At 41.0% G+C, this 11,522-nt stretch overlaps 1 protein-coding gene across 1 annotated transcript in view; it reads left to right on the forward strand.

Moving 5' to 3' along the window:
• gria4b (glutamate receptor, ionotropic, AMPA 4b) overlaps positions 1-11,522 on the forward strand; it is a 54,468-nt gene that overhangs the window by 2,219 nt on the left and 40,727 nt on the right. Inside the window, exons 2-3 of the mRNA XM_031868983.1 lie at positions 782-1,064; positions 7,955-8,139. Coding sequence (XP_031724843.1) covers positions 782-1,064; positions 7,955-8,139 — 468 coding nt within the window. The remainder of the gene's footprint in view (positions 1-781; positions 1,065-7,954; positions 8,140-11,522) is intronic.

Here is an 11,522-nt window from a genome sequence, read left to right on the forward strand (position 1 = left end):
AATGCGGGAAGAGAACAGCTTTTGAGATGAAAGCATCAGAGGAAACGGATGCATTTGGTTTTGATCTCTGTTTACCACATTCAGCGGTTCCCTTAAAAGGATTTAAAGTGGTAATCAGTGGGATAATGGTTTGTTATTTTGTCTCCAGTCCTGGTGTTAAGCAGTCTGCTGTGGTGATTTTTTTTTTTTTTCACCGCATTTGCCAGCCGTCATTTGTCATTCAGAAAAGCGGCCGTTCCTTTGTCTTCTTCTCTTTTCATCTGGCCACGGTGCATTTGTCAAATAAGATGGCTATCACTGCTGATCCGAAGCAAACTGGAAACAACACTTCCTGTGCTCTGCTATCAGTTTCCTGGCACTTAGCCAATATTTGTATCATTTAAAACAATCTTGTTTCTCTGGAGATGAGCCCTCATTGTGTTTGCTGTTGTTGTTGCTCCTACACAATGAAATGATCATGGGGGGAAATGCGCTTAATAAAAGACAAGTGAACTGATTCACAGCCTGACAACGTCCTTAAACTGTGCGGATGCTTGATTTGAGAATGATAGAAAAACAATTAGATTTGAATTTACACAGGAGACCAATAAGAAGTGGAAAATATATTATAAATGTATTCGTTTTTTTAAACTGCACCGACCTGTTTTAGCACATTGTTTTGGTTTCCAGTCCACAAACTTTCCACTTTGTCTTCATTTGGCTACTTTCATTGTCTGTATATCTCTTGACATTTTTTTAAATTTTTTTAAATGTTTCACAACCAAGTGCACAACCCCACTAGCTCTATCTTCTCATCTATTCATTGTTTCATTTTTCTTCCCCAGTTTGCTCCCAGTACTCCCGCGGTGTCTTCGCCATCTTCGGCCTGTACGACAAGCGCTCGGTCCACACGTTGACGTCCTTCTGCAGCGCCCTGCACATCTCCCTCATCACGCCCAGCTTCCCCACCGAAGGCGAGAGCCAGTTCACACTGCAGCTCCGGCCGTCCATCCGAGGGGCGCTCCTGTCCCTCCTCGACCACTACGACTGGAACAAATTCGTCTTCCTGTACGACACCGACCGGGGTGAGTGATGAGGATGGACTTCTTTTGCCTTCGGACTCTTGTATATAAGTCACTGGTGTGTGTGTGTGTGTGTGTGTGTGTGTGTGTGTGTGTGTGCGCGCGTGTGTGTGCGTGTGTGCGTCGTGGTAAAAAGCGACCCAAACGTTGGTAGAAATAACAAAGTTGTTGCAATTGTGTTTTGTCAAGCCATCGAAATGAACATATTTGAACAGTTTATATAAAGTTATACTTGAACAGTTAATGAGAACAACGAATTGGTGACTTTGACATGTGACGTTCCTAACCTATGCTTGCAAATTTAGCAAAACTGTTTTGCAGTAGTTCCACACTGGTAACTGTATGTGTTATGCAGTGAAATAAACCGATATGAGGACATCTTATGTATTCTTTCAGAAACTACTTCCTGTGAAGACAATGCTTAGTTTGTATACTTATCTTCTTATCCCACAGCTAGGAGTAATTCAAAATGTATACCAAACAAAAGCTTGGGTCTCAGAAGGATACAGATGGCAGATCAAATGCTCATGAGAGTGGTTTTTGGCGATGACAAAAGACCTATTTCATTGTTCAGGTATGAGGACCTGTTGGATTATGTGCATGTTTTTTTTTTTGTGCAAAATAATCAAATTTTAAGGAATTAAAAATATCCTCAGCTCTCAAACATTACATTATCTATACAATATACAATATAAGTATATTTAGTTCAAAATAATTCGATTTAATTGGGATAAATCTGTCAGCAGGCAGGTGTGTGCCGTTTCTTTGCCCTCATGCTCCCTACATGGCAGCAAACGCAGCGGTGTGAATGGATGTGCCTGTAAAATAATGGCTGTTTTTAATCCACAACATGTCTCGGGGGCCACCAAGCAATCAATATTGCAGTGCAGTAGCTGTTAGAATTGTTATAGATAGTGTTGGACCTCTCTCTCCATTTGTCTCCGGCTCACATCTCCTCCTGAGGACGAGGACCGTGTATTCCTGTCACCCGTATGTGTTTCTCTCTCTTTGGATTTTTTCTTTTTCCCTTTTCCTTTTTTCTGTCACCCACCTAGTCTCCGCCTCTCCCTCTCCCTCACATACACACTCACAGACTCAATAGGTTTGTACTTACTCCCCCCCGTATCACATTCCCATTACAAGAGAGAATGGATATGGGCCACTGCTTGGATCACATCTCCACATCTCGCTTTTCATTTTCCCAGAAGGTAGTCAGGGATTTTCATGCTTTCTCTCTGCTGCTGTTGAGACTGCAGTGAGTGTTTGAGCAGATTGGCTATAATAGGAGCTACAGAGTGGGGAGTGTATCAGGATGGCCGCCTTTGCAGAACGACTCATTCCCTGTCTCTTTTTTCCTCTTATCTCAGCCCGTACATGCTTGACTGGGTAAAAAGCCTCCTCTCAACAAAACCCATTTGTATCTGATCAAGTGCTCTTCAAAAAACACAACAAAGGTTCCTAGCTGTACGACCGTGCTGCCCCACAGACAGACAAGCTGGCTTTTAGGTTGCCTCAATCTGGCATTAAAACTGATTTAAGATCAGCAATAGCCTGTGACTTGAATACAGATGATGCTATTGTGTAATGTTTTAGTCTTTCGCCTACTGATTTGAAAGTGCCTGTAATGATTATTCCAAATACTAGATACTTTTAATGTGCTTTCTTGTAAGCCAATCAAATTAACTCTGGCACAAACTGGACAGTCCCTAAATTCGGAGTACTCTTGGAATATACCGTTATTTAGAGCACCAAACTCTCACGCAGTGAATGTCTGTGTACAGCTGAAATCACACATTTACACAGACCATCATTTTAACTTGATTCACACTGTATTTTCACACAAAACAAGTACAATGTCAAGTCGACCCAACCCGACCCGAACATTTGTAAATAATTGTCCAAACCCGTCCACACACTGGGTTTGCATGGATTTTAATCCCCTGTTGATTGCAGGAAAAGGAGGCATGTGAAAATAATATTCCATGTTTGGTGTTCTAGGATTTATGTTTTCACCACAAAAAAATAAATAATCCAGTAATGGTGTGAAAATAGTTCAGAAATAACTAATCTCTATAAACAGATTTGGCATTCATAGGAAGAATCTGTAAAGGCAACGGGCAAGATTTTGGTATTGGAAACTTTCTGATTTCCTTTTGTAGACTAGTATCGACTAATGTGAGCAAGTTTTGGTTGAAAGCAGATAAACAGTCCGTGTTGAGAGCAAAAGAGCCGAAATGCATTGACTGAAAAGCAATCTCGGAATCCATCAGCTATCGTCTGATGATGATGATAAATAACAATCCAACCATGATCTGTACACCTTGACCGGTCATTCTAGATATTTATTTCACAACACAAGTTTAGAAGAGATTTTAAATGTAAGAAAAACAACCTGTTGTGTATTTTGGTGAAGCTGCTCAAGCTCTAGCTCTGTCCGTGGTGCTGAAATCAGTGAGCAGCAGCAACTTATTTCAACTGCCTGATGGTTTATTTCTGCCATTCTGTGGAAGTTGTTGTCATCCTAACAGTGGGAAACACTGGCTGTCGAGCATATACTGGATACAACACAGCAGATATGAAAAACATGACTGGCTCAACATGGTTACTATCACTGGGTGGATGTAATGTACACATGATCTTGAGTTGTATTCCATGCTGCATGGAAAAAAATATATATTTCTTTCATGATAGATAAACCATTTTGTTGGATTTCAATTGGAGTTTTCAGTTGTTTCTTATTCCTATATAGCTTTCCTTTATTGTGCTTTACTCATTTATGTTGCCCACCAGCTTCATAGCTGATCAGTTTGATCACTTTTAGCAGAGGCAGGCACCGGCTTTGAGATTTTTTATTATTTTTTGTTATTTCTTGTGGAGTTTTTGTACTACAGGCGCTATTCAAGAAGTGTGAGTAGGAGTATACTCAGTGTCTGAAGTGGCAGACGTGCATATTTTAAAACCCTCAAATATGTCATGAGGACTTCTGTCTTTGTTAGAGGGTATGAATGTGTCTGTGCAAGTCAGCATGGCCTGACGTACTAGTGTTCTGTTTGCGCATGCGAGTGCGTTTCAGAAGGCTTTTGGGTGCAAGCTGCAGCACTTTGGCCTGAGGATTTTTTTTCACACACAGGGCCAGGCATTCATCCAGTATTGACTATAATGTAGAATCAGCCCACGCATGGCCGAGCTCAGTCAATGAGCGCCAGTCTGATTCCCTGCATCAAAGCTCCAGAGATACAAGGGGCCGGATACTGTAGCACTGTAGTGAGTGCTGTTCCTTTCAGCCTTCCCTAATTTCCATAAATACATACACACTCGCACATAAGAAAATATATAATAAATATATATAATAAATAAAGGTAAAAAAGAATCCAGGAAATGTTTTGGGGAACAATTAATGAAGAGGAAAAAATATGCAAAGATAGAAGAATAAAAAGAATAAGATGAAATACAAAACATATCCAGAACATGTTTTTGGAGAGGAGAGGAGAGGAAAGGAGATTTAAGTATAGGAGAGGAAACTAGGAAGGCGGAAAAATAAGGAGATGAGGGGAAAGTAAACAAGATGAGTGGAAGGGAAAGGATATGAGCATAAATGAGGGAGGAAAGGAGAGAGGAGGAAGTAAGACTAGAAGGAATGAGAGAATCTGAAACGAGGAGGGGGAAAAGGAAACAAGAGGAGAAGAAACAATGAGATACGGCAAGAAAGGAAAGAAGAGTAAACAAGAGAGCAGTAAAGGAAAGGAGAGGAAATAAGCAGAGGGAAATGGAAAAGAGAGGAGTGGACGCTAGAAAAGACGACATAAGAAGAGAGGATAGGAGAAAACAAGGAGATTAAAAAAGAGAAAACTAGAGGATAAAAAAGGAGGAGAGGAAACATGAGGTGAAGAAGAGAGAACATGAAGAATGTGGAGAGGAGAGATGAGATGATGAGAGGAGCCAAAGAGGAAGTAAAGGGAGGAAAGGAGAAGCAGATTGACTGGTAGCAACAGTGTGTTTTGGCCATGATGAATGACTCATTTTCAAAGCGCAAGCCTCTTTATGTACTCTCCGAAGAGCAAGAGGTGAAAGGAAAGGACTGGCTGAATGAGAAAGGAGGAAGGATGGAGGCCCTGTAGACAGACACCGACAATACGCATCACACTGGAGGGTACAGAAGGGACAACAGGGAGGGGAAGTTAGAAAAGAAGCAGAGATCGCACATATAAACCCAGATGTGCACTTACTCTCCTTTCCCATCTCGTGTCCAGCTCTGCTCCAATCAGCGTGACATGCGCTAGTCTGCACACTTGCCCGCGGCTGTGTCTTTGACGCTGATACTGATTGCGGCTGGCTGCTGCTCCACAAACAGCCTCAGGGCTACACATTTATCATCTGGTAATCAGCTGGCTCCTTGCACGCTTTACTTGCCCTGACTGCCACCACTGCGGTTTCCTGTCCATGCACTGTGTGTACACCATGCGGCATGATAGGACATGCCATAGATACTGAACAAGCAACTCACTCCAGCTGCAGATTAGTATCTGGTGAGATAGTGGTTGTAACTGTGTGGATTCTAACTAAAGAACGTGCAGATAGTCCTTGCTTTATAGTTAGATGTCTTCTACATGGATCATCATCTGGTGTGAATGCTGACTTTTGGCCTGGGACGTGTAGCTATAGCCTCAGTCTTTTTGCATTATGTCATATGTGTAGCCCTCGTGTGCCTAAGTGGCATTGCATACATTGTATCATGCCTCTTTCCCCTTATAAGATCGACTATGCCAAACCAAAAGGATAGCAGCACACCAGTGTGACGACATGTTTCACACTAATGGGGAGACCAAACAGCTGCTCATTTGTAGCTGAAACGACTTCAGTCAATAGCAGGAAAGTAGCTGCAGCTTACCACAGGGAGTCATTTTTATCCAAGCCTGTGGCATCCCACCCTGCACAGAGCCGCTCCTTTATATTTTGTTTATTTATCAGGAACCATGTATGAGCTGCGATAAGAAGAAATGCGTTGTATCAGATTGAGCCACCAGCTCTTGTCGGACCCAGCTATCACCTCTCATTTCCTGTCATCCCTCTAATGTCGATTTTATAATAATGGCATAAAATAAAACTCAGAAGGAAAATGTGTCTGCCCCAAAAGTCATAGAGGTACAATAAATATCTCATCAAACACATTTTGTTCGTTTCTAGCTTTTGCAACATGCAATCCCGTTTGTCTTTTTTGCATGAGTGAGAAAATGAACAATAACTGCATCCTGTTTGAGGTCTGGCTTCCCAACAGTTCAAACCAAAATGTCATGAACCAGGTCTTCCTTTAGGGGTAACTGAGGACATGCTGTTACATGCATGTGTGAGCACGTGTATGTCTTGTCAACCAGCAGTCTCTCCTGGCACCAACATCCCTCTAATGGGGAGCGAGAGGCTAGGGAGGGGATAGATCAGGTGGCGAGGGAGCCTGGTTTCCAGAGCACAGGTTAATCCTCTAATTGGGACCAAAGGGAGACAGGTTGCCAGATTGTGATTGCTACCAGGAGGGGCAGTTTAAGGGGGACATCTGTTCCTGCTGGAGAACAGCCGCCCTCACAGCTCCCTAGTTTTCTCTCTGACACTCATCTTCTTGATACACAAACCTGACAGCGAGGGTCCCCCCCCACCCGTCAAGAGTCTAGTGCCACATCCGACTCATGGAGACGGGACGAAAAGCCAGGATCTGGTTGGAAAAACATAAAAGCTTGAGAGGAGATTTGCTTCAGCACAGCTTCTTTTAGATTGTAAAAGAGGTCTTGCCAAGGATGTTGTGTCAACTGAAGCCAGTTTGCGAGTCAAACCAGCAATTATAAGCAATATGTGTTATCACATCACATGGCCCAATGTGCCATATTTCATCCAGGAAGTATATCCGCCTCAGTTTCATCAGTTAACATATCCAAGAGTTGTTACGCTGACAACTCAAAAGCATTCAAGGAGCACTTAATGTCATTTTAACAATAGAAAATAGATCCCGATCTGCATCAAAATACACCCATAGACAACCATGCAAAATGTTGCATTGATCCAATGGGAGTGGGTCCCTATTCAGTTTGTGTCTTGCAAAGTTCACACCAGCATGACGATGCATGTGATACGTGCACAACACAAAATGCTCTACTGCTGTTGGTTTCATGCAATTCCACTGATTTAAAAGGTAGAGGAGAAGAAGAAGAAGAAGAAGAAGAAGAAGAAGAAGAAGAAGAAGAAGAAGAAGAAGAAGAAGAAGAAGAAGAAGAAGAAGAGCCTAAATATTTAGGGCGAAAATACCTTCAACGCAGTTTTAGGCGTCAAGAAGACACGCAATGTGTTTACTGAATGAAAACACACTTGCAAGAAAATTGCAAGGCACCTTAGTGAAATACTTTGCAAAAAGTAGTTTCGAGGAACGCACAAAAAAAGCTGCAGGGATAATGTATTTTTGTACTCTCATTCCCTCGACAAAAAGCAAATTGGATTTTCCGTTGGCTTTTAAATTATTGCAGAATATAAACTCTGTAGCAAACCAACGCTTATGATAATAGACGTTTTGTTCAGCAAGATAATCTTCACAAGTGAACACCACTTTTATGATTGTTAGAGCGTGAATACACTCATCAGAAGTATAAAGCTAACGTCGTCAAAGGTTAACAACGAACCACGTGCATGTAGTCTGTGTGTTCCTGTTTACATAGAGTGTTATAGCAAACGCTAAACTAAGTTAATGAGCATACTGAGCTCATCTTTTCCAAGAATGGATGGTACATAAATAACATATCATTACGCATTATGATCCAGTAAGTGAATAGATACTCTTGCGTTGTGAGAAGTTAAGCTGTATTTTCTTCCCCGCCCTCTTTGATGTGACTCCTCCTTGTGTCTGACTGCATCAGGATACGCCATCCTGCAGGCCATCATGGAAAAGGCGGGACAAAACAACTGGCAGGTCAGCGCCATCTGCGTCGAAAACTTCAACGATGCCAGCTACCGACAGCTGCTGGAGGATCTGGACCGGAGACAGGAGAAGAAGTTCGTCATCGACCTCGAGGCGGAGAGGCTGCAGAACATGCTGGAACAGGTGATGCCACCATGACCTCAGCCTTTAGTTGTTATTTGTCTGTCTTTGTGTTTCCTGTTCGAAAGAAGCATCAGTCATCTTTGTCTTGCGTCTGGTTCAGACGAATGTTAAAGCCTCTTGTTTATTTGAATCAGCCACTGCAAAAGTTGAACTAAATTGGGCTCCAACATGGCGGACATTCATTACAGTGAAAGTTGAAAACTTCTTTTTTTTTTTTAAGTTTTCTTTTTTAATTTTGTGTTCTGCAGCCTGCAGCACATGCTCATTAGTGTCTCTGCCTGAGTCCAGCAGCACATGCCATAGACTTTACACGATGAGAGACAATGTCAGACAGTTAAAAGTTGATCTTCTTGCCTTTAGACATTCATAGTGCAAAGAGTAATACTTGGCCTTGTTTGAGGTGTCCACGTTTTCTTTTATAATGGAGCTCAATGACTTTCTATGTTGTGGTACCTCAGCAACAAGGCTGAGCTCTCATGCCATATCTATATCTTTTGATACATCAATGCAGTTTAGAGTCAAAAGTCCTGGTTCAACTTTTACCAAACATTCTTGCTGTTTTTGTGCATTCGGGATTATTACCGATTAATGTAATTCCTCCAAGTAAAGTGGTTTACATAGTCGGCCTCTGGAGAACAAAGCTCAGAGTATTTACCAGATCTCAGCAGTTATCTTATCGAGTACAACCTTATCTTTACTGATAGCAATCATGAAATATAGCTCCAGTTGTTATGAATCAGAATTATCCTCCAACAATGTTTTTCAATGGATTCCAGGAAAATAAATGCAGAGGCTACTATGTGATAGGTGATGATGGTGGGAATATTTGTTCTTTATATATGAGACTGAGAACAATAAATGTAATTTTAAAATCCAAAGCTCGTTCTATTCGTACCATAAATTGAGCAAAATTACATAAATTACGAACTGTTTTTCCCCGTTCTCTGAAAGGCATGAGATGATCCTAGGAACTGAATATCTGCAAAAGAACAGAAGTTAATACTTTGCACACCTTACTCACTATTTGTTTGTTTGAGTATGTTTGTGCTAATTAGAAAGTTTTGAATGTGAAAACCGTCTGTTTGGATCTCCGGTGGTGTTAGTTGGCATGAGCACACTCAGAATATGATGTGTGCCTTGCTCCTCCCCTTCACCCCTCATCTCACCATCTTTCCCCGGGGCAACTGGTGTCTGTGTAGTTGTTCAATTATTCAGGAAATCTCCACTCTGACATCTGTCATAGCTCTAACAATTTACTTTGCAGATGTGTGTAAGAGAGTCTATTCGCCCCACACAGCAGCAGACTTCCTGCTCCCTCCTTATTTGCTCGGATCTCATAAGTAGATGTGAAAGTCATATTTAGAGCTTGTGGGATGTTACGCTGTTTTGTTCAGGTGGTGGTCCGAGTCACTGCCAAAGACATGAACAACAATTTTAGCCTGAATTCATTCCAACTGTCATCCTCTTCATATTTGCATCTTGCCAAATTTATCCTGATCCAGGACAAGGATTTGAATACATAATTGGGCCTCATTAGCTGCTAATTAACAGCACGGTCAGTACATATCAAAGCATATAAGCAACCAGATGTTATTTTCTCTCAATGCAAACCTATTTAATTTACAGATGGGAATATAATTTGCTGACAGCTAATTTGCAAGTTGGACAGGCTGTATCATAGCAGCAAATCGATCGGCTGAAAGTTAGAATTAAAATCCAAAAGTAAGTAAGTTACCAAAATGTGCTATTAAGCCCCTTTCAGACATGCAGCTTGGTTTGTAATTGATTGATTTATTTACTTTATTTAACCATGAGCGTCGGTGATAAAGATTAGGAATCTCTTTTCTAAGGGTGACTTGACAGGCAGCATCAGCATGAAAACACGTAGTTACAGACAGAAAACACAAAAGGGGACAAACATTTAAAGGAACTAAAATCAAAACAAAGTTTAAAAACATTGCCATTTTAAGGAATCTGCTATTTCTGTGTGATGAAGACACATAGGTAGTATAGGAACAGACCAACAACTGCCTAATACTGTATATAAATTCATGTTGGTTTCATATCTGAATAAATGCCAAAGTCACATTTACTTTAAAGTCACCAGGTCAGATGTGTAACATTTCCAGCATGACACAATCGTCTGAATCGAATGTCATAACATTAGCATTAAGGCTGCAGCAGCACAAGGTCAAACATGCATGTCTTGTTCTGCTTTTTAAAGAGCAACATTATAAGTGTGTCACTTAATTATCATCTCTTATGCACTGAATAATCTGCTTGATAATACCCTGTGACAGAGACAATTCTGAGCTGTTGAGGAGATTCTTCTGATATCCGGTCCGTCTGTTGAAAGGACTTTTCTCTCACAGTGCAGCACAACCGCAATAGTAATCAGACCAGCGCTTCAATGCCAACTGCATGGATGAAAATGTAAATATCCAGCAAAACACATACACTCAGTGTTTGGGCAAATAGGAATTAAACGAGAGACCCAACTTATCGTCTCATCATTTTACACTTGTGCACTGTAGGACATTATGAAAATGGCTTGAGCATCAGATACAAGATTAAATTGATAAGAAAATGTAGAGTGCGATTCACTGTGATTTAATAAAATAAGGATTTAATGAAAAATAGATTCCATCAGAAAACGCTCATCTTCCTCCTTATCATTATTTTCCAGCTCACCGCTGCTCTCTCCCGCAGTGACACCAATCCTCTCTCAGCAGATGCCAAATATCACATGTGGCTCTTTCCGTGACGGTCCCGTCATTAATATGAACATTTACTGCAAAATAATGCCAAGTCTGAAAAGGGCTTAAGTGGTTAGATTTTGAGGACACAAACAACCATTAAACACGTCGTATAAGATCAGTAAACTACACACAGGATTCTGTGTATCAATCCAGACAACAATTATTGTCTTTCTGGGTTCTCAAAAACTGAGAAAATTTATTAATTTTAGGTAACTGACATGTTTTTCTTCCTCTTCTAAGGATGCTTAAACATGTATTGATATTGTCTGTTTTGATTTCAACACACTACAAAAACACCAGCATTAACAACATTAAATCCACAGACCTCACTGTGAATAGGTTTGATTGGAACTACTTTCAGCTGACTAAATGCAAACCATTAGATGAATGGACCCTTTAATACAAGTAATCTTTTAATCTTGCATATTGCAACTGTGAGCATTCACCAACAGCAGATTTTATTTTTTTTTCAGTTGAATTCACGCCCTTATTAACTGGATGTCTGGATGTCCAGTGGGGTTTGCCAGCAGGTGTCAGCTTTCATAATCAGTTTTTATCACCAAGATGCAGCTCTATGTGTGTGTGTGTGTGTGTGTGTGTGTGTGTGTGTGTGTGTGTGTGTGT

The sequence above is a fragment of the Anarrhichthys ocellatus genome, unplaced genomic scaffold (assembly GCF_004355925.1).
Source record: "Anarrhichthys ocellatus isolate YVR2014 unplaced genomic scaffold, GSC_Weel_1.0 scaffold45, whole genome shotgun sequence".
NCBI classification, from domain to species: Eukaryota; Metazoa; Chordata; class Actinopteri; order Perciformes; family Anarhichadidae; genus Anarrhichthys; species Anarrhichthys ocellatus.